Below are 23,614 nucleotides of genomic sequence, written 5' to 3' on the forward strand. Positions count from 1 at the left end.
ATTGGTGGAATTTAGTGCGCTCCTTCTGGACCCACACACCCCCCACCATCCAGGACCAGGTTGGGAGTCAGAGGGGTGGCTCTCCATCTTCCTGACTCCTCACAATTAAGTTCACTTTGAGATGGCCTTCTCCTTCCTAGTAGCTAATTAAAGTCTTCAAATGGCCACTTAATATTCACTTAAGGGCCTCAAGCTGCCACACCTGGTATTGTACTACTACTACTAATAATAATCTCTTATTGTCACAAGTAGGCTTCAATGAAGTTACTGTGAAATCCCCTAGTCGCCACATTCCGGCACCTGTTCGGGGAGGCCGGTACGAGAGTTGAACCCGCGCTGTTTTGCCCACTGTTTAGCCCGGTGCTAAACCAGCCGCTAGTGGCGGGGATGTCACACCATGTGGGCAGGGTAGTCCCTCCTGTTTAGGAAGCCTGTGCTCAATGGAAGGAGCCGCAGGCTGTCCCCAAAGGAAGACACCCTTTCCTTTACACTGACCATCACTCTCTATCCCTGCCTCACAGAAAATGCACCCACCTCACTTAACTGTTTTCTGAGACTTCAGTGTCAATCCTTCTACTGGGGTATACTGAAGTACTGGCAATGGCCACTGCTCCCGGTGGTGCTTTGGTTCTGAAGACCTACTGGCTTCTGATTGACCGACAGCCCTCAGGGCTGGGACATCCACCCGGCAGGACCCAGAAACCCCAACATCTCGAGTCATGATGGGATGGGACCACAACCACAACTATTTAAATACCTTCCAATATTTCAAGTTGGTAACGTTCCATCAGAATGATATTTAATATGATGGAGACTGACCTACCTGCCAGCCATTTAGGCAACTATGGCTCTACATTAATTGTTCAATTATCACATACAGCAGGATGTAAGGTGGGCAGATACTTTACATAATGGTGGCAATTCAGTGGAATTAAAATGCTGTTGGGCACATTTGGCGGAGTTTCTCGGCGGCTACGGCACCAAGAATCACCCCGCTCGCCAACGTCACTTTGCCATTTCTTTTCGCCTCAGCCTGTTTCTCCCCGTCAAGTCTACACTTAGAGAGATTTCCTGATGGCAAGCTGACCTCGCCAGAGGAACAACAGCATCCTGGTGAAGTCTTGCAGGTGCAGCCAATGAGTTTTAGGTGCAGGATTATTCTGCTGCCCGGGTATTTAATTGAGCAGATTAGGCTAATCAACAAATGTAGATCTCGGTCAGCAATGGCATGGTCCAGATCCCGCTGAGTGGATCGAGTCGGGTGACCCGCGAACAGCCTGGCACTCAGCGCGGAGCCCGATTTGGGGGTCTCATGCAATTCACTCGTTGCGCCCTGATTAGTGCCAGACACAATGGGTCACTGAATCACACCCAATATTTAATCTGAAAGTTATATAAAGAACAAAATCAGACCAAAGGACTACAATTCTGTTTGGAACAAGAATGTGACAACACCTTTTCTTTAAAAAATGTGTTCGTGAAAACAATTTCTTCCAATTAAACATTGAGAAGACCAAAGCTATTGTTCTTGCACCACTCTCTCCACTATCCCTCCACCCCCTGCCTCCAACAAACTGTTTCTCCCACTACCAATTTTATTCCGCTCTGGCCACTTCACAGACTGTACTAGGCTGTTTGCAATGTCACAGTCTTGTTTAACGCTGAGCTGAACGTCCATCCTCATAACCAGCTCTCTTTCACAAAAACTGAGAACTTCCAACTCCAAAACATAGTCCATCTATGTCTTTACCAATTTGCTGCTTAAATCCTTATCCATTTCCAGACTTTACTATTGCAATTCTCTTGTGGCCAGCATCCCATCTTCTACCCTGCTAAAACTTCATCTTATCTATATCTGTAGTTTTCGTCCTCCAGATGTGACCTCCTCTGTGACCAGAGCCTAATACAGTTCTCTGGCAACTGCAATTCCAACTCACTACATATCCTGCTCTCCTTTCATCCTTTGCAGTTGAATCTTCAACCAGACCGGAAGTGCTGGAACACCCTTAATCTCTGTCTCTCCTTTAACACCCTTGTTCAAACCTATATTTTTACCAACATTTTTGTCACCCTTCCTAATAAATCCTTATTTGGTTTGGCAACAACCCCATTGGCAGATTGTGCTTCTGTGGATCAACATGGGAAATTCCTGTGTTTAAGTCTATTTGAATGTATTGCCACTTATCACAGTCTAGGCATTGAGCATGGAACCTCTCTGGCTCTGAGTGCTCAACTGTTCTCTGAATAAATTCAAAGGCATTTGCAGTGTTTTAAATTTTGTTTCAGTCACCTCTTGTTGTCCTTACTCGTGAACTATTGATTTGCGCACCAGCCTTTTGAGCTGCTGTTTGTTTTTGCTCCTGCTAGATTTTTACAGGAGGTTTAGGATTTTAAAAGATGTGTTGAACTACTCATTGATACCGACATAAAAACGTTACTCCCTGCATGACACTTTCACAGGCCCTGTGTTCTTGGGCCAGAGAGTAGGATATGTCTCCCACCTGCTGAGGCAGACAGGTATTACTTTCTTTGATGTGCTTTCTACTGAGACTCATGCAGTCCTTCAGTGGCTCATTTAGTTGCATTCCTTCTCTCTCTCTCTGAAACTACTGTGGCTTAGAGAGCCCTGTAAATTATGTCCATTTTAATTTCCTGAATTGAAGCAATTGTATATGATAAATAGAAATTGTTGCAGGCTTATAACAGTAAATTTCACTCTTGTGTGCAAAGGCAATGGAGTTCTCTGCCTATTAACTTTTGTTTGATGAAATGTTATAAATAAAGTGTCAGGATCAAGTTTTATATCTTCCATCCTTAATGGTTCGCATTACCAATGCTTTACTATCACTGTGGAACTCATAAACATCTGCAACTGTAAGAAAGGCATTTTATTTATTTTTTAATTATTATTTTACAGTAACAGCAATTTGTATTGCTATAGCGCCTTTAATGTAATTAAATGTCCTCGGGCACTTCAGTGGAGCATTATGAAATAAACTTTAACACTGAGTCACATAAGGAGGTACTCAGACAGATGGCCAAAAGCTGGCTCAAAGAGGTATGCTTTAAGAAGCATCTTATGGGAGGAATATGTGGCAGAGAGGTTTAGGTTGGAGATTCCAGAGCTTAATGCCCAGGTAGCTGAAGGCATGGCCACCAATGTTGGAGCAATTTTAATCAAGAAAGTGCAAGAGGACAGAATTAAAGAACCACAGATTTATTGGAGGGTTGTGAAGCTGAAGAATCAGAGAACCATAGAATTTACAGTGCAGCAGACGGCCATTCGGCCCATCGAGTCTGCACCAGCGCTTGAAAAGAGCACCCCACTTAAGGTCACACCTCCACACTATCCCCGTAACCCAGCAACCCCACCTAATGTTTTGTTTTGGACACTAGGGCAATTTATCACGGCCAATCCACCTAACCTGCACATCTTTGGACTGTGGGAGGAAACCGGAGCACCCGGAGGAAACCCACGTAGACACAGGGAGAAAGTGCAAACTCCGTAGAGATTGAGCGGGATTGGAAAACTAAGATGAGTAGTTTTAAATCAAGGGGCGGAATTTTACGCTTTTCCTCTGAGACAGGGGAGGGAGCTTAAAATTGACTGGATGGAATCCACCCTCAGTACCCGCCAGCCCAATTTCACACTTGGGTGGACAGGGCCTCTGGTGGGATATCTGTCCTGTAACTTATTAAGGTCCTTTTGTGGCCACTCAAGGACCTTATTCCGCCCCCCCGCCCCCCGCCCCCCGCCACAGGGTGTCCCCTACCCCTCCCACAGGGTGTCCCCTACTTCTCCCACAGGGTGTCCCCTACCTTCCCCATTGGGTGTCTCCTGCCCCCGTGACCACTGAGATGTATGTATGCAACAGTCTGGGGACTTAGTCCCAGGTAGAATGCTGCAGTACCATCTCTCCATCAGAGCACTGTGCCCGACAGAATTGAAGAGTTATCGGCCAATCAGATTGGCTGAAAGAACTCTTGGGTGGAGGTTCCTACCAAGTGTGGACGGAGGTCCTGCCCACTGCCAATCAATACTCAAGTGAGCGTCAAATGGCAGTGGAAGTTCGAGAGTCAGTGGTTTGAGATATGTGCCGACTCTCAGGATGAAAAGCGCAACCGCTTGCCATCCTGAAACTCCTACCCAGGCTTAACCTGGAGTCAATATAAGTAAGTGACCACATGGGCAATGGATGAATGGGTCTTGGTGCAAATTTGGACACTGGCAACAGAGTTTTGGATAACTGTAATTTACAGAGTGTAGAACACGGGTGGCAAACCAGCAATGCATTGGAAGTAGCAATTCTAAGGATAACAGAGGCATGGTTAAGTGTATCATAAACTGAGGCATAGATGGAGTTGGGCAATATTATGGAGTTGAAAATAAACTGTCTTAGTGAAGGCGTGGATATGTAGTCGGAAGTTCATCTCGGGGTCAAGTAAGACATGTTAAGTCTGGTTTAGTCTTGGACAGTTTTCAGGGAGAAAACTTAAATGCTGTAATATATTGGGTGAAGAAGAATTGTTTAACTTACTTTTGCATCTTTGATTAAGTTGTAGATTAGACTGATGAGTTAAATTATTTGAGCTGATTAATATATATTCATCATTGGCAGCATACCCAAACATAAAATGAACATATTGCTGCGAATTTGCATTTAGAGAGAGGGAGAACCACCAAAATAGATAGTTTCTTTTCCTGCCCCCAGAGGCCTCAACCTAGTGTAACCTCCAGAGTACCAGACTTTCGGAAGTGGAAGTGATCAGGAGACAGACTAATTGAAACAGCCAGGAGCAAACATTTGCCTTCATTGCCTGGGCAGTTAGTTTGTTAAATCATTGTACATTGCACTTTATTTTTGTTGTATTAATTTCAATGGAATGAAACTGTGACAGTTCATATGACAAGAGAATGATCTGCTCAGATTACCCGGCCAGGATATGAAGATGCCAATTTTTCCATAAAACCGTTGATTTTTCCAGAAAAACTTTTCCATGAGTGGGCTGCACGGCCTTCCCTGAATTCCGAAGAAGGTATAAATGTCCTCTTTAAAGTTACAGTGATAGAGTAGAAGCAACTCTTGAGGAAATTTGGAGCCATTGAAGGAAGAGCCTGGACAAATTCACTGGTTATAACCTTATGTTGCAGAAACTGAACTGCGTCTGAAATAAAGCGACTTTAATAGCCACGTAACTGAGAACCAGCATTGGAGAACGACCTCTGGAAGAAATTTTCCATTGTAAATGGATCGAACGTTGACTGCTAACCAACCTGAATAAAATCAATTTAGGTGATCTCAAATCATTCCCAGGTTTAGCAGGTGGTAACTATAATCTAATTAGCACCAGCTGAGAAAGTTGACTCCATTATTTTGAAGATAGATATTGCGAGGAATGTAACACAATAATTTTGTGTAGTGGGGCTTTCTCTTCCATGGTTTGAGCTAAACGGTGCTGATGGTTTTGCAGGGAAAGATCTAAAAGCTACAGTGATTGTATGGACTAGACTTTCATGGAGGACGTGGGACGGTTGATTCGGGAAACCGAGACCCGTCAGCGTCCCTGACCACCATATTTTTATTCTGGTGTTTGAGGGATGGATGGATTCAGGCCCACCACCTCTATAAGCAGTTTTGAGGTGGCCACAGAGGTGGGCGAGTGACAGCGGTGCCTGGTTATAAGACAGCCCTTGGTTTTCTCAGACTTTGCTGACTTATATCAAAGGCTGTTCAGCTCTTTAGCCCACATCCCTCACACCTCCACAAAATCCCAGGCCTAGATGTTTGAAAACTTTTCAGACTTATTTATTGCATTTGTGGTACGATTTACCAGCTCTTTGAAAGCTATCTAATCTTTCCGACTCCACTGTTCTTTCTCCATTGCTTTGCAAAGATTTGCTACTTAAGTATATATTAAGCTCCCTTTTGAAAGTTACTTTTACAAGCATTACCGGCCGATTGATCTCGATGCCCACAAAAATTCCTGATACTTGTTCCTGTTGGAGAAAGCAGAAATTCATAATGTAGCTTTTAAATTTACCTTGTTGGATTTGTGAAAAGATTTTCCATATTTTATGTGACAATCTGGATGAATTATTCCGACGTTTTAATTAAATGAGGGTCTGTTTTTATTACAGACACTTTCCAAACCCAACGAGCAGCTTCAACGGCCTGAAAGCCACCCTGAGGAGACAGAAGACGAACTCTGCCAACAGCAGACTGTACAGGAGAATGAGGGGCCTCCCTGTGGTAGCAACAAGAGCAACAGCAATGGCACCTATGAGAGAGTGAAAGCAGAACTTCAGGCAAACTTTGTGCAGGTGAAACAGGAGCCTCCAGACAGTGACGATGAGATCCAATTCAGACAGAGTGATCCCGAGGAGAAGAGAACATTTTTTCACCAGGTAAGTAAAAGGTTAAATAACCAACTAATGTTTGTAAAGAAACCAGAGAAAACCACCAACCTGAATGAATACAGCACTTACCAGTGCTATCAGCAGCAATGACATGTATGATCACTAAGAGTGACACAGTTTAAACTTATGGAGCTATTTGGAGTTGTGTTTTGTTAGTTTCATATCATCAGGCATTCGTTTTTCCCCTTTGGGGAGATGTAGGAGGGATTAGTATGCTCATTATCGACCAGTTGAATCAGATAATAAATGCTCCTTTCATGGCCAAGTACTGGAGTAGAACCTGAAGCTGTAGCTTTTAGTTCAGAGGCAGACACATAACTTGCTGAGCCACAGGACCTTCCAGCTGTTAGGGTAAACTATCTCAAAACACGTTGCATTATTAAACCAAAATGAATTACCATTGCTTGTAGTTGGAACCTACATATCTTTTTATTAAAAGAGTAAAAAATATATACAAGGCCAAACGGTACAAACACTAATTTTGTGTTGGAGAAACAAGGTACCCTCCCCTCAGTACCAATGTATGGGGAGGGGGGGTGGAGGTTAGCCCCATTTTGTATTAGCTCAACCCCGAGGTCTCAAACACGTGCACTGGACAGACAGTGAAGTGTGGTGGTGATGAGTGCAGAATAGGATATGGAAGCAATTGCCACTCTAGACCAGGCCTAAGGTTAAACTATATTGACAACTGGTGTGCAACTGCCTAATCAGTGGAGACAAAACATTCTTGTACTGGTATAATAAGTTAAGACTGTTTACGTTTACAGCAATGGTTTGGCCTGGTGGTGCTAGAAGTGTTTTCTAGTGCTAGTGTTTCCCCAGGTTCCTCCAGTTGAACTTGCTTAGTGATTAAGATATTATTTTCCAGCTGCCTAATGTTACCTACAGTTGCTCTTGTTCTTCATGTATTTCTTTTACTCTTGACCTGTTCAAGCCTCCTTTTGACCCTTGTGATTATTTTTGTTTCTAGTTCCATTCACCCTGTGGTTCACAATGGTGCCCATCACTTACACTTGGCCAAGTGCTGCTGGTAATTAATGATAATAACAAATATGCCTCAGTATAGTGGACCAAATCCCCCATTGGTAGGCAATGGGTGGGATTTTCCAGTCGGTCCCGGCAAAGGCGACCTCTTGTCGCGGGCTTCTCAGCGGTGGAGGGTGTGAACAACGGGAAAGCCCGTTGACAGTGGCAGGGCCAGAAGATGTTGCTGCCGGCCAATGGCAGGCCACCTCCGCCGCCGCAAAACATGCCACGGGGGAGCACAAAATAACTCCCAATGGTTAATAATGCTAAAAGCAAATAGTACTTTTATATCAACTGAAATGATGACAAGGCCAGAGCTTCCGTGCAGTGGCAATCATATTTTGATTGTCACTCTGCAGCAAATAAAGTTGTTCTGTGGCTGTAAAAATTCACACGTGTGCATTTCCCATGAATTAAGAGGATGATATACGTTTTGAAATATGATCCTACTACAGTTGCCATTCCTCTTGCACGTATTCCTGGAGGATTAACATGACACCTGAGCATTTTACATCTAGTCATATTATATCATATATGTCACTTGTCTGCAGGTCGCAAATGTTACTGTATTTGATCTCTCAAAGGTTGCCTCCCCCATTAGCTAAGTTACTTATTCACTGTCTTGGGTCACCTTGTGTGAGAGGTTCTGCTTCCCATGGGCAGAAGGATGGGATGTACACAGGATGTACACAGGGGCAAACCATAGACAGGAAGCTCCACTTTTCTCCCTGCTTCCTAACATCAGTGATGGAATGGTTCTAAAGCATTTGATTTGAAAGATAATACACCAGTATTCATACATTGATGACCATAATGCCTGTGATCTAACATTGAGCCAGAGTCATTTGATAGCTAAACAAATTTGCTCACTTGCATTTGGTTAAATTGTCATGTTGTGGTGTGTTGAAAGAAAATGGACTGATTAGATTTCATACGGATTATTTTAAAATATGAGGGCCACTCATGAACAGAGCAACATAGGAACATGGGACCTGGAAATAGGAGTAGGCCATTCAGCCCCTCAAGCCCATTCAATAATGTTATGGGCCAGGATTTAGAAACTCCAAAGTATATTATGGAGTTCAGCTGGCCTATAACTTTTTGTTGAATTTGGCTAGGATGAGCACAAGAGCCTTAACTTGAGGTGTGGTTCAACAGTCGTCCTAGACACTTCAATCAAAATAAGCTTTATTCTAAGAACTTAGTTAATGGGCTGGATTCTCCGCAGCCCCGCGCCGAATTCGCATTTGGTGCTGTGGCGGAGAATCAACTTTCACTCCGAAATCGGGCCCGGCACCGGTCCGGCGATTCTCTGGGACCCGAGAATTGGCATGTTCGCGGAGGACTCCGCATGGCTGGGGGCCATTGCCAGAGGCCCGCCCAGCGATTCTCTGCTACCAACTGGCTGAGTTCCCGGCGGCGTGGTTCTAACTACCTATCGCCATTCGGGAACCTGGCGTGGTGGCGGCGGACTTAGTCTGCGGCTGGTCTGGTGGGGTTGGGAGGATCGGGCACTGGGGGGGGGGGGGGGGGCTACATTTTGAAGCTGCCTCCGCGGTCCGAGTCCGCCATGGTGCTCGGCACAGCTGGCATGCGCGGACTCCAGACCGGAAGTGCGGGGGCCCGTATCCACAGCCAAAGCTGCGTGAAACACTCTGGGTCCCTGCTAGCCCCCTGCAGGTGAGTGAATCGACTAATCTTTTTTATTGGAAACTCGGGAGTGAAACGGAACATAGTCCCATTTTGGAAGAACTCAGCCCAACATTTATATAAACACACGGCAAGAATTTTTATCAATTACAAACATAAGGACACCCCCTAGCTACAGAAATCTATGTTTAACACTAAATGAATTCCCCCTTAACTGTTCCAATTCAAAAACAAAATCCCAGAACCCCAAAAAAACCTTTTCAAAGGCATGGCCCAGCACTCTGCATTCTCACTTGAATAAGACTGTTTTTCCCTGAGATTCTGACCCCGTCTCACCAGCAATTTCTGGAAAGCAAGCTATATCTTTTAAGTTACCAAAACAGCAGGTAGCTAGAATCAATGTTTTTTTTTAACTGGAACAGGTATTTAAAATGAAAATAGGAAGAAACAGGCCAAAACACTTCTTTCTCCCGTCTGAGTCCGCAGCAGTCAAAATGTGAAAGCGACACCAAAAACAGCTCACAGAGCCACAGCCCAGCTCCACCCACACAATGGCATCACTGAAGCCATGTGATAAGACAAAAACCTTTCTTCAAGGGACACTCACGGGACAATAAGATCATAGCTGATCTGCTATGTAGCTCAAATCCACTTTCCTGGCTGCCTCCCATAAACCTTGACTCCCTTGTCTATCGAAAACTTGCCTATCTCTGCTCTGAATAAATTCAATGACCCAGCCTCCATTGCATCTTGGGGAAGAGAATATCACAGATCAATGACTCTCTGAAAGAAAAAATAATCTCATCTCCATGTTAAAAGGGAGACTACTCAAAAACTGTATCCCCTGGTTCTAGTCCCCCACATGTGGAAACACCCATCTACCCCATGAAGTTCATGTGGATCTTGCATGTTTACAGGATATATTTTCTACATATATTTTCTATCCTTTATGAAGGGGAGCATACTGCACTTGCATTCTAGGTCCACCTGTTTACTTTGGGATTCATGCATTCATCCTGGCACGAGGAGGGAAACGATCTTGAAGGGAAACGATCTTGATGTTGGCATACACTTTCCTTGGTTCAGAGCAGCATGGAGTGTGAAATTATTCTGTGAAGGAAGCAACATTTTGTTTTTTTCCCAGCATCCACAGCAGCAGAGAAACCTCTCTAACCCTGGTGTTGAATGCCATGCACACACATTTGGGTGCTGTGAAAGTGACAGGACCAAGAACAGTGCTAGATTGCCCTCTGTCCTCTAACTGAAGGGTCAATGTCATTAATTAGCTAATGTCTCTAATTACAACAAAAAACAGGTATAATTTTAAAGCTATTTCTCTCTATTTTACCTGGAGAGCTTTTTCTAAGAACAATGAATGGCTTGTTAACTGCATAGTTACTCAATGCCCTGAAGATACCAGATGTATCTGGCATTATTGATTCCTGCTGTGCCTCATTACTTTACAGAAAATATAATTGACATGAAAAATAAGATAACTATCTATTGTGTTATGATTTCTAAGATTTCTAATATGCTTGTTTTATCATTTACTTATACCTGAGAAGAATACAGGGGTAAGCAAGGCACTAGTAAATCAGGGCAAGCATTTGAAATCCTACATTGCAACATAGAAAGGCTGTACAACTGGGATGTACAACTTAGGCCCAAATTGTTGGAAAGCCAGAAGGGCTTCCCACCTTAGCCAAAAGCACCAGAGCCTGGAATATGGAAGTCCTGTCCTCCTGAACCTGGCACCTACCATTTTTGCTTGTGGAGGGGAGTGGAAGCAGGACGTACTTCACACATCTATACTTCATGGAGACAGTGGCACATTAAAAAATATAGGTTCCTTCAAAAACTTTGGTTACCCAAGTTTCTGCAACATGACTTGTTGACTTTACAGATTTGAGTGAAATGTCAAAACCTACTGGAGTTATTTGGAGAGGTCTATACCTCTTTGAAATTTTAAAATTAGACATGAATGTGCATAAAAAGTGGAGAATGTCTGTTGAACTGTCAAGCTGTCAAGTCATTTAAATCCCCTACCCTTTAAGTAAATAAAAGCCAGGCAGCAGTTGAACGATATCAGTGCTTACACTTTCAATAGGTGTTTGGTGACATAAACGAAAGTGTTCTTATTATAGTATTATTTATGTTTGCTTATAGTGACGAGCTTGTAGTTTCACAGATTGTTCGACAGTTAAGTGCTTAGAGCGGGGCTCTGAATACAGTGTTTCTGTTTATCAGGAATTAAATATTTGAAGGGATTTAAATGTATGAATGAGTTTTTAGCAATGAATTTTTAAACATAGTGATGTCTGCAATAGATATTTAGAACTTTGTTCTTTCATTTCACCATGCCTCCTGAGGACCACTCATGGTGGATATTCAGTGAGTTTGCATGAAATCTGTAAGGGCAAAGTGTGATGGGTGGGAGTCGTGGGTTGGCTCAAGTTGGCATCGAGTTGACATGGGGGTTTATAAAGGGCCATGGGGATGAGTAGGGATTCATGGGTTGGTAAAGAGGATATGAGGGGCCATGTGGGGTAGGTATATTGGCTTGAAGGGTATGATGGGGGTATGTGAGTGGGTAGATGGGCATAGGTTGGCATACAAAGTGATGACAAACTCCCAGAGCATCAAGGTGGGCCTTTTTATGCAGCCCACCTCTGCACTTGGCAGCCCATTCCAGGATGGTATTCCAAGATGGCGCTGGAGCGAGGCGACTCTCTGCGAGCTCTCCCAAACAGATCCACTTTTTACTTCTCATGTACTATATGATCTGTTGAGCTGCTCGCAGAAAAATACTTTTCACTGTACTTCGGTACGCGTGACAATAAACAAATCCAATCCAATCCATGTGTCTACCTCTGCACTGTTTCCGGCGTTGACAGGACTGACTCCGTTTAGCACCACTCCCCATCATCCCTCCACAACAGAACTCCGGTGGGTCGGGGCATTTTCTCTCAAGTCAGATATGTGACGGCAAGAAATTTCCCTACTCTGCCTACCCAACTTGCTAATGAAGAATCAGGCTTTAATGTGGATAAGATGCGGGCATCGAAGTTGGGGATACATTGCGGTTTACCTTGGATGAAACTCAGGGCTGTCAAGAAAAACATTGGCGATGTCAAGTCTGGAGATGTCAAAAGAATGGATGAAAATTCAGCAGCGATGAGCATGAAGAACAGATATGGCTAGTGTTGCAGAGGTGAAAGTAGATAAAATAGGATATTCAACTTGAAACATAGCTCAGCTGAGAGTAATGTAGTGCACCAAGACTGCACACCACCTGAGGAGGGATGTAGGAGAATTGTGATCTATAATGCTGAGCTTTTGACTTGAGGCAGAGGTTATCCTGCTCATTTTAAGTTGGAGAAATGTTTTACTTACGCATGACTGGCTGTCCACTGGCAGTGGAAGAGAGGTAGAGCTACATTTCATCAACATGCACATAGAAGTTGGCTCTATCCCACGGGATGATTTTGCCAAGGTACAAGATGTAGATGATGAAAAGAAAGGGACAGGGGGTGGAACCAGACGGTCAACCTTGCTTACATTAACACTGCAGTGAAATTACTGTGAAAAGCCTCTAGTCACCACATTCCGGCACCTGTTCGGGTACACAGGGGGTGAATTCAGAATGTCCAAATTACCTAACAGCACATCTTTCAGGACTTGTGGGAGGAAACTGGAGCACCCGGAGGACACCCACGCAGACACAGGGAGAACGTGTACACTCCACACAGACAGTGACCCAAGCCGGGAATCGAACCTGGGACCCTGGAGCTGAAAGCATCAGTGCTACCCACTGTGCTACCGTGCTGCCCAGGGATGGAGGTGCCAAAATGAATAGTTCTTATCTTCTCCCATCAAAAAAATTACCATGAATTGGGGTAATTGTTACAACTGTAACTTGCTATTCTGTACAAGATGGTGAACAAGGACACAAGTTTTTGTTAAAAATGCAAGTCTTCTGATGGAATCCAGTTCTGAACATGAGAGAAAGTATTTGAAGAAAGTCTGAACTGTGATGTTTTACACACCCTCTGTAGCAGGGCAATTTTGAGCTTGACAAATCATCCAAGAGGCAAACTTGGTCCCACCTATTAGTATGCTTTCTATCTTCCAGTACCATGGGCTGTTTAGTACAGGGCTAAATTGCTGGCTTTGAAAGCAGACCACAGCAGGCCAGCAGCACGGTTCGATTCCTGTATCAGCCTCCCCGAACAGGCGCCGGAATGTGGCGACTAGGGGCTTTTCACAGTAACTTCATTTGAAGTCTACATGTGACAATAAGTGATTTTCATTTCATTCATTTCATGTCATTGCATTCCTAACCAATTGAATTACTACTTTTCAAAAATTGGAACACGAATGCCAAGGATGCCTGAAATATGTCTGACCCAAAATTGGATTGGGCCATTTTCCAATAACCCTAGCAGGAGCTTCAAACAGGGGTAAGGCCTATTTTGTATGTAAATAGGGGTCCTAACATCTATTTTAACTCCCTTAAAGAAATAGATGTGTGATGAGCAAAATAGAAATCACTGCTCCAGTAGTGATCTGAACATATGGTTCTCTTGGCTCTATGCTTATTTAATCATCTTTCCCATTCCCATATTTAAGGCAGCACTGGCAAATGGTAATAAGGCAGGTGTAAAGTTGATATCCTCAACAGAAATGAGAGTGTGGCCTATCATCAAATCAATGCAGCTATGAGTAACAATGGCTCACCTCAAAATCTTGCCTTGGAAAAAATAGGTTATCTTTTTCTAATCCCCGCAATGTATAGTGTGGTGCCACCAATATGTTTGAATAAGCTCAGATCTCACATCTGGATTTATATTCATCCTGGAGCTTATGAAATATCATTAAGGTTTTTTTTCTTTGACAAGACCAGCCCTATACTTCCACCAAGGAATTTCTTGTCAGGGTAGCTGAAGGAATTATAGCAGTGGATTCTATATGAGGGTTATGCTAGGCACGTCAGAAAGATGAAAGGCCACTGTGGGTACTGATATTTAATTCAATGAATTTGTCAAACAAAAACTGACAGTGTCCTTCAAGTTTCTTATTTCTTTATATCAGACAGTCATTTCTGAAAGGGGAAATTATAACCCAAAAATGTGTGCTATGTTATTATTACACAAACCACAGACAGCAATACCCTGAGATATTTGCGTGCAGTAAATATTTCAAATTCTGCATCAGTCTTTCTGATTTTTAAATCTGAAAATATGTGTGCTTTAGCACAGCACAGCAACGATGAACTATTGTGAAAGCATGCTTGCATGGAAAATTAAATGTTATAGTAGAACCAAGCCATTTTCTATTAAAGTTCATTTACTGATCACCATTTTTGTTGAGAGTTATTGAATATTAATTAACATGTCTGACTTTCAAAAAATAAAAGTTTTTACTTCTTTTGTGAACTAATAATCCTAATACTGTATTTAACAACATCAAACATAGAACATACAGTGCAGAAAGAGGCCATTCGGCCCATTGAGTCTGCACGGACCCACTCAAGCCCTCACTTCCACCCTATCACCGTAACCCAATAACCCCTTCTAACCTTTTTGGACACTAAGGGCAATTTAGCATGTCCAATCCACCTAACCTGCATGCCTTTGGACGTAATGTAGCTTTTGAAAATCCTACCATTTTAATATTTAAGCAACAGAGGAAGCGCTTAACACAAAATTGAATACTTGAGCAAAGTAAAGGCACAGCAACACAAATGATTTTTTCTGCACTTTCTCCCACCATTTTCTCTATCTGCTCAAAGACTTGATTCATGATGGCATACAGTTCTGCAGATGTCAGTCATTCTCTGGTATGTGTAAGTGGCCACTGTGCATATGTAGACCCCGATAGTGAGATTCAACTCATGGTTTTTGATCATGGAAAGTATTACAGTTGATAAAGAAATAAATACTTGCATTTACCTTTCATGACTTAGGATGTCGCATGGCATATTAAAGATAATTAAGTATTTATTTCTTCCAACCACGGTATGAGATAAGAATGCAAATGTGAGCAGTTTTCATTACCCATTTCTAGCCTAAAGGGTGTCCCATTTCTAACCCAGCTGAGATATTTAAATCAGCATGCATTAAGGATTGAACCGACAACTTTCCTAGTTGGTGTGGGTTGTCTGATTGCATAGCTGACATCAAATTCTGAATGACCAATCATTTTCTGCAGATTATCATCAATGCAACAAAGGCCATGCGTTTTGTCAAATACTCTTCCTTAGTCCTCCATCTCCACCCTTCTCCCTGACTGCCCACTCATTGCAGGCTTGATGTACCAGCGTGCTGTTCAACTCTGGTCTGAGGTTCCAAACCAACATTCCAGCTACCACTGAGAAGACCTATTTCCAACTCTCCAACATTGTCAGCCTCTGCCCCACATTAGCCCTGTTGTCACTGAAATCTCTATCCATGTCTTTATAATACCCATTCTTGATTACTCAAATGCTTTCTGTGCAGGCGTTCCCAGTTTAGCCACTCACAAATTACACTGAACTGCTAGTTCTTAGCTCTGCAACTTCATTCATCAACTCTGATCTGTTCTGATTCTGGCCACCTTTTTAATTCCCCTTCTTTGCTGCCATCATCAGCTACATAACCTTTTAGGCCCACACTCTGAACTGTTCTCCAAACACTCCTGCTTTAAACAGGTCTTCAAAACTTATCTCTGATCTGCTCCCTTCACTGCTCAGTGTCTGACTATTTTCACAGTGGTGAGGCACTCCTAATACTTTATCATATTAAAAGTGATATAAAAAGGCAGATTTCATGCCACTCGCATGCTGGATCTGCTATTTGAAAGCTAAACTGCTGGAAAAAAGCATGTTAGCTGTAAGCACAAAAATATCAACATTCATTGAACTTTTATTGTGTAGAAGACAAATGATTAGAGGAAATTGCAGGGTGAGCAGTTGGTGATTTGGTGCCTTTTTACTGTCAATTAGATATGAAAAATTGTGCAGCTGAAATGGAGAGTTGTTAAAGTGAAACTTGACCAAGCTCCTAACGCAGTGCTTTAGCAATGGGATTATTCCACACAGCTAAGCAGGAAATACCTTGTAGAAACAGGAAGTAAAAATGATTCATGCAGTGGTGAATGAAGGAAATCCAAGACATGGAAGACGAGAGAGCAGGGAATAATGCTTCACTATGAGAGTTTAACTCAACAATAGCAGGAATGTATTTCTTTGAAAAAGGTTGAGTTAGGAAACTGGTCTGAGACTTATCAAATGAGGCATGGATATGGTTTAATGTACTCACTGTGCTGAAATACCTTAAAAGTAATAAGGTTACAGGTTATATTTGATATATTTACAAAAAATAATGAATGTGAACTGTGCACTCTTGAACTCTTGAAAACCTAGTTTGCCAAAGGTCCAATGGAAATCTACTTCAGATATTATACGTTAGTGTTTACTTTGCGTTTTATGTGAGATTGACTGGACTTGTAATCAAATGTAAAAGAAACCAAAGAAAAGTTTACCTTTCCTCACGTCATTACTGCCTCATTCTGGAGGATCAGATGGCACAGACTGTGAATATTCTGGCTATGTTGCCCCCATTGTAGTATATGTGCAGGGTACGCACCCGTGCCTTGCCCTCCTAATGTGCAGATTCTTTATTCTAGGTCCCACAACTTGGCAAAAGGTGCAAACCCGCCGAGTAGAAAGAGCCTTACACGCACAACATCTAATTGGATAGATGTAAGGCACTGCATTGAATACCAAGTGAACATTAGGGCCTGGGTTTTTGCAATGACATAAAGTATCTCCATTGTTGCAATGATGGTGGAAGAGGCTGAAATGTGGAAGCCCTGCCCCGAACATGGCATGGATCATTTATGGGGTTAGGTAAATTTCTTGCCTGGACATTGGGGGGGGAAGGGGGGGGGGGGGGGGTTAGACTTGGTAGTTCCAGGTCTGAACTTTGCAGATTTGGTTGGATAGGTAGAGTACCTTATGAAAAGATTTCAGAGCACCTTTGTAATTTACTCTAAAGTTGTATTAACTGCCCCAGAAGTGCCACATATTCAAATATTCAAAAGCAACTGTCTGGCTTTAACCCAAGGGAGTGGGCGAGTGGGGCTGCTGGACTTGGCAGGGTAATTCTTTGTCCCTGCTGACTTGTGCAGCCAGGAAGGACTTTGTGCGTGAGAAGGGTACATTGTGCCTTGTGCCAAGGAAGATACAAGATGGGCATGGTACTCTCACACAGGCTCCATAGAAGCAAGTCAACACAAGGAGGTGATGGCTAGAAGGAAGGCACAAGGTCAGGAGGCAAATGCAGCACCATGCACACAAGGAATGAGGAGAGGAGAGGGAGGACAACGGGAAGGGTGAACGAGACACAGACATCATAACTCAATAGTCATGAAGTGGCCTCTTACTTGTGTTGCATGATCCAGCAACAACTCGGATGACATTCTCTTGGCCCCCAAGCCCTGCCAAGTGCTGTAAATGTTACCGTGGCTCTCAATTTTTATGTTTTGGGTTCTTTCCAGGGCTCAGTAGGATATTTGTCTGGTGTATCCCAGTCAGGAGCACACAATGCAATAACTAATGCCCTTGTTTGCTTGTGTGGGGCACATATTAATTTCAGTCCCAAAGAAGAGTCATATTGGACTCAAAACAGAAACTCTATTTCTCTCCCTCTAGATGATGCCAGCTGAGACTTTCCAGCACTTTGTGATTTAATTTCAGACTTTTACAGTATTTTCCTTTTACTTAATTCCTCTATTGATTTGGCGTCTCAAACACATTCTAGAATGAGAGGTCATAGTCTTAAGATAAGAGCATCATTTTCACGTACATAAAAAGCAAGAGGGTAGCCAGGGAAAGGGTTGGCCCACTGAAGGATAGGCAAGGGAATCTATGTGTGGAGCCAGAGGAAATGGGCGAGGTACTAAATGAATACTTTGCATCAGTATTCACCAAAGAGAAGGAATTGGTAGATGTTGAGTCTGGAGAAGGGGGTGTAGATAGCCTGGGTCACATTGTGATCCAAAAAGACGAGGTGTTGGGTGTCTTAAAAAATATTAAGGTAGATAAGTCCCCAGGGCCTGATGGGATCTACCCCAGAATACTGAAGGAGGCTGGAGAGGAAATTGCTGAGGCCTTGACAGAAATATTTGGATCCTCGCTGTCTTCAGGGGATGTCCCGGAGGACTGGAGAATAGCCAATGTTGTTCCTCTGTTTAAGAAGGGTAGCAAGGATAATCCCGGGAACTACAGGCCGGTGAGCCTTACTTCAGTGGTAGGGAAATTACTGGAGAGAATTCTTCGAGACAGGATCTACTCCCATTTGGAAGCAAATGGACGTATTAGTGAGAGGCAGCACGGTTTTGTGAAGGGGAGGTCGTGTCTCACTAACTTGATAGAGTTTTTCGAGGAGGTCACTAAGATGATTGATGCAGGTAGGGCAGTAGATGTTGTCTATATGGACTTCAGTAAGGCCTTTGACAAGGTCCCTCATGGTAGACTAGTACAAAAGGTGAAGTCACACGGGATCAGGGGTGAACTGGCAAGGTGGATACAGAACTGGCTAGGCCATAGAAGGCAGAGGGTAGCAATGGAGGGATGCTTTTCTAATTGGAGGGCTGTGACCAGTGGTGTTCCACAGGGATCAGTGCTGGGACCTTTGCTCTTTGTAGTATATATAAATGATTTGGAGGAAAATGTAACTGGTCTGATTAGTAAGTTTGCAGACGACACAAAGGTTGGTGGAATTGCGGATAGCGATGAGGACTGTCTGAGGATACAGCAGGATTTAGATTGTCTGGAGACTTGGGCGGAGAGATGGCAGATGGAGTTTAATCCGGACAAATGTGAGGTAATGCATTTTGGAAGGGCTAATGCAGGTAGGGAATATACAGTGAATGGTAGAACCCTCAAGAGTATTGAAAGTCAAAGAGATCTAGGAGTACAGGTCCACAGGTCATTGAAAGGGGCAACACAGGTGGAGAAGGTAGTCAAGAAGGCATATGGCATGCTTGCCTTCATTGGCCGGGGCATTGAGTATAAGAATTGGCAAGTCATGTTGCAGCTGTATAGAACCTTAGTTAGGCCACACTTGGAGTATAGTGTTCAATTCTGGTCGCCACACTACCAGAAGGATGTGGAGGCTTTAGAGAGGGTGCAGAAGAGATTTACCAGAATGTTGCCTGGTATGGAGGGCATAAGCTATGAGGAGCGATTGAATAAACTCGGTTTGTTCTCACAGGAACGAAGGAGGTTGAGGGGCGACCTGATAGAGGTATACAAAATTATGAGGGGCATAGACAGAGTGGATAGTCAGAGGCTTTTCCCCAGGGTAGAGGGGTCAATTACTAGGGGGCATAGGTTTAAGGTGAGAGGGGCAAGGTTTAGAGTAGATGTACGAGGCAAGTTTTTTACGCAGAGGGTAGTGGGTGCCTGGAACTCACTACCGGAGGAGATAGTGGAAGCAGGGACGATAGGGACATTTAAGGGGCATCTTGACAAATATATGAATAGGATGGGAATAGAAGGATACGGACCCAGGAAGTGTAGAAGATTGTAGTTTAGTCGGGCAGTATGGTCGGCACGGGCTTGGAGGGCCGAAGGGCCTGTTCCTGTGCTGTACATTTCTTTGTTCTTTGTTATAAGAGGTAGAAAATTTAAAACAAGAGTTGAGGAGAAACTACTTCTCCCAAAGAGTTGTGAATCTGTGGAATTCACTACCCCAGATTGTGGTGGATGCTGGGACAGTGAGTAAATTTCAGGAGGAGTGAGACAGATTTTTAATTGGTAATGGGTTGAAGGGTTTTGGAGAACGGACAGGATAGTGCAGTTAAGGCCGGGAAGAGATCAGCTATGGCCGAATGCTGGAGCAGACTCGATGGGCTAAATGGCCTAATTCTGCTCCTATGTTTTATCTTATATCCTACGAATCACACTGTTTGCCCAATTAGCAGCCTTTCCTCAGCTGCAAGGTGTTATTGATTGCACCCATGTTGCCATAAAGGCACCTACTCATAATTTGGACACCTTCTTCAACTGAAGGTCCTTCCACGCACTCAATGTCCAGGAGGTTTGTGACTGTGACAAGGCCTTCCTTAAAATGTGTGCAAAATTCCCTGACAGCTGTCACGCTCCTTTGTACTAAGGAGGTCCCAATACATTTAGCTATTTCTGCACAAATGCAGATTCATGATTGGCTTCTAGGGGACAAGGAGAACCCCTTAAGAACTTGGACAATAAACCCTTTTAGGATCCTTCAAATGGAGGCAGAGCACAACTACAACAGAGCTATGTTGTCAGCTGGAGTATAATCAAGCAGGCCATTGGCTTCTAAAAATGCGCTTCAGGTGCTTTGATTGCACATGTGGAGTTTCTGGATATCAGGAATAATAATGGCATGTTGAATGTTGCACAACATTGCTCAACAGAGGGACCAACAACTTGAAGAGGAAGATGCTCTAACCTCCGAAGAGGGGAAGGAGGAGGAGGAAGCCTGTGTCCGCTCTGATGATCCTGAAATGGAAGAGGCTGAGGACGCCAATGGCAGAGTAGTTGGAAGACATGGCCATATAACCAGGGCTGATTCTGTGCAGGAGAAACTCATCACCAAACATGGACCTGTGCAAAACAGATTCACATAGGGTCCTTTGAAAACACACTTGCCATCAATGGAATTTCCTTCTGGATGGTGAACAACTTCGAACTAAAGAACTTTTACAAGGAAGCCGCACTGACTCAGCGGAATACCCATCCCCAACAAGAGGATAAAGCAACATCGATGCGTTTGACTCACAATTGTATAAAAGTGAATGAAACCCTCACCATCATAACCATGGGCCTAACATATTACAAACACAACCGTCACAACCTGTGGTATCCCGGCACACAAGCCAGTGCCTGTAAATGAGGCTGTCCAGGCCACCGCTTTGTTCATAATCAATCCAGGTCTTCAACGATAAGTGTGACATGACTTTAGGCTTTACATCCTCTTGGCAGAATGAGACCACAACTGTGCTCTTTGAATCAACTTGTGCAGCGTCCATTTTAGCCAATGATGCGGTTTCTGAGGTGGGTGCCGTATGCGACATTCCAGACTTCCATAAACCCCCGGCTACCCTCATAAAGCACATCATCCACCATCTGGACTGCGAAAGCTGCCAAAGTGGGGGATGAATAAAATTCCCTGAAACATATATTGCATCATGAGCTGTGCTGCCTACACCTAGATCAATACATGATGCTGATGTGTGAATGAGTGCCTTGCACTCAGCACTCATGCTTGAGATGCATATGCTGCCCAGCATCTGTTTGCAGAGTCTGATTAGTGAGCCTCCTTTAAGGTCAAGCATGAATGGACAATGATGCAAGAAGCAGCTCTGTCCTTGAGACTTTTGAACACTGCAATTTTATATGAATGACCCGAGAAGGAGGAAGCCTTTCACAGCCTCCCAAATCTGGCCACACCCTTACTCCTGATGATGTTAATGTGAGATCAACCAAAGCATGCTACCTTCAATGTCACTGGAAAGAATATCCTTCATTATGTTAACATTCTTGTTGAGATTTAGAGTGTACAAAAACACACTGAGTCATCTATGGGTATATGTACATATATTCAAAAATTCCTTAGTTATGATATATACAAATTGAAAAGTGCAACCACAGTGACCCCATTAGTGCTCCAGGTGAGATGGTGCCTTGTGCTCATGCACATTCTTACAAAGTGCCTCCTGTGTTGCTTCGGAGGAGTAGATCCAGACTGCTCACTTTTAGGTCCATACAGTAATGAGGGGCATGATGGCCAGCCTCATTGTGCAGGCACCTGTTGGGGACATCCTTCATACTGCAGCCTCTGCATTGACAGCTGTGGTCACTGGCAACTGTGGAGCAGATGAGCCTCTGGTAGATGGGCTGGGGAAGTGGTTAAAAATGAGAAGCGCTCTGTACCTTGACCCCAGAGACCTTGGTTGGCCTTCAGATGGGGTTGATGGGGCTAGTTGAGGGTGCACCCATTCCACCCATTCCAGCAACTGTTGCTTCAACAGTGTGATCATCCTGTTCGGGGTACACAGCTCCTCATGTATTCCATGGATGTCAGCGCTCATACTCTCAGCAGACTGATCTCAGATACTGAGGGAGGCGCGCACACTTACTAAGCCAAGACACAGTTCTTGCATCCGAGGGCTGTTGCATGCATCTTTCCATGGGAGTGGCCAAACTCTCACGGTAAGAGGTCATGCAGTTAAGCCACTTGGACAGTGTGGAGCTCACGTTGGTGATGGACTCCGCCATTCGCAGTCCCGAAGCTCTCACTGCCTCAGGTAACTGTGTGATGTCCACACATCTGCTGCCAAATGTCTAAATACTGTGCCAGGAAAGGTGACTCCTGAGGCTCCACATTTCTGCCTAGTGGAACATCATCCTGATTTTCCATCCTCCTCCAAAGGGTCTATGTACAGATGTCTCTGACACGTCCTTCTGTAGTCTGTTGCAGTGCTCTTGACCTTGTGCCACTGACTCTACACATGTGCTACGTTCCTCCGATGTGCTTATATCTGAGTTGGGAGAGTGTGGGCTAGGCAGATGTGATGCTGCCTCCTCAGGCAGCTCTTGCTCCCTTTGTTGGCCGAGGGATGATCTATCTCAGGAGAGTGTGGGGTGGAGGGGCTGGTGCGGGAACAGAGCTGGGAGAGTTTGTGTGAGACAAAGTGAGTTATTTAATTACAGCCCTTCATATTGTGAAGACGCATTCTGATGTACATCAATCTCGCCAATGTTCCTTGTGCTCAGTAAACTGACCTCATGAGCTCCACCATTACCATCGTTTTCCAAGGTGATTTTGACACCGTCTTTAACACCTGTCAACAGCGATTCTCCATCACATAGAGACAGCTGTTCCTGCACCCTGGCAATCTCCACAGACATCTGTTCCACCACTCTAATTGGCTGCTCCACCACTCTAATTGGCTGCCCACTAGTCTGTACCAACCCCAGATGGGCCATCTCTTTGGCATTCTTCAGCCTCTTCAACTGCACAAATTTATGTTGCTTGATATAAAATGCATGCACGGAATATTCTCTTTAATTTGTCTGTGCATCTCATGCTCATTCATACTTGCTCTGTGCACACCGACACGAATAGCTTACACATGCAATGCTCAACACTGTGGCATTGCTACATGCCAGCCCTCGCACCTTAGCTGCACATGCAGATTTGACCCCTCACCTGGACCTGTGTGTTGATGAACCAAGCTACTCACCTTGCTGGAACACAGCAGATCATTGAACCTTTTCCGGCACTGTTTCAAGGTCTGCGGTGCTCTGCTGCTGCACTCACTGCAGCAGAAATTTGAAGCCATGCCTTCCTTGTAGTGGCTGGAGGTTTGTGGCACACTGGCCAGCTGTGTATAGCACTCTCTCCTCTTTTGCACCCCGGCAACTAATATTTGGACGTCCTGATCTGTGTGTCTTGGGGCATCTTAACCCATTCCTTCCTCAGTGTGACA

General features: G+C 44.0%; 1 protein-coding gene across 2 annotated transcripts in view; it reads left to right on the plus strand.

The window, feature by feature from the left end:
• Nucleotides 1-23,614, plus strand: part of LOC140425184 (histone deacetylase 9-like) — a 1,432,561-nt gene that overhangs the window by 997,680 nt on the left and 411,267 nt on the right. For both annotated transcript variants that reach the window (XM_072509184.1, XM_072509182.1), the window contains exon 14: nt 6,140-6,406. In XM_072509184.1, the coding sequence (XP_072365285.1) occupies nt 6,140-6,406 (267 nt within the window). The remainder of the gene's footprint in view (nt 1-6,139; nt 6,407-23,614) is intronic.

The sequence above is a fragment of the Scyliorhinus torazame genome, chromosome 6 (assembly GCF_047496885.1).
Source record: "Scyliorhinus torazame isolate Kashiwa2021f chromosome 6, sScyTor2.1, whole genome shotgun sequence".
NCBI classification, from domain to species: Eukaryota; Metazoa; Chordata; class Chondrichthyes; order Carcharhiniformes; family Scyliorhinidae; genus Scyliorhinus; species Scyliorhinus torazame.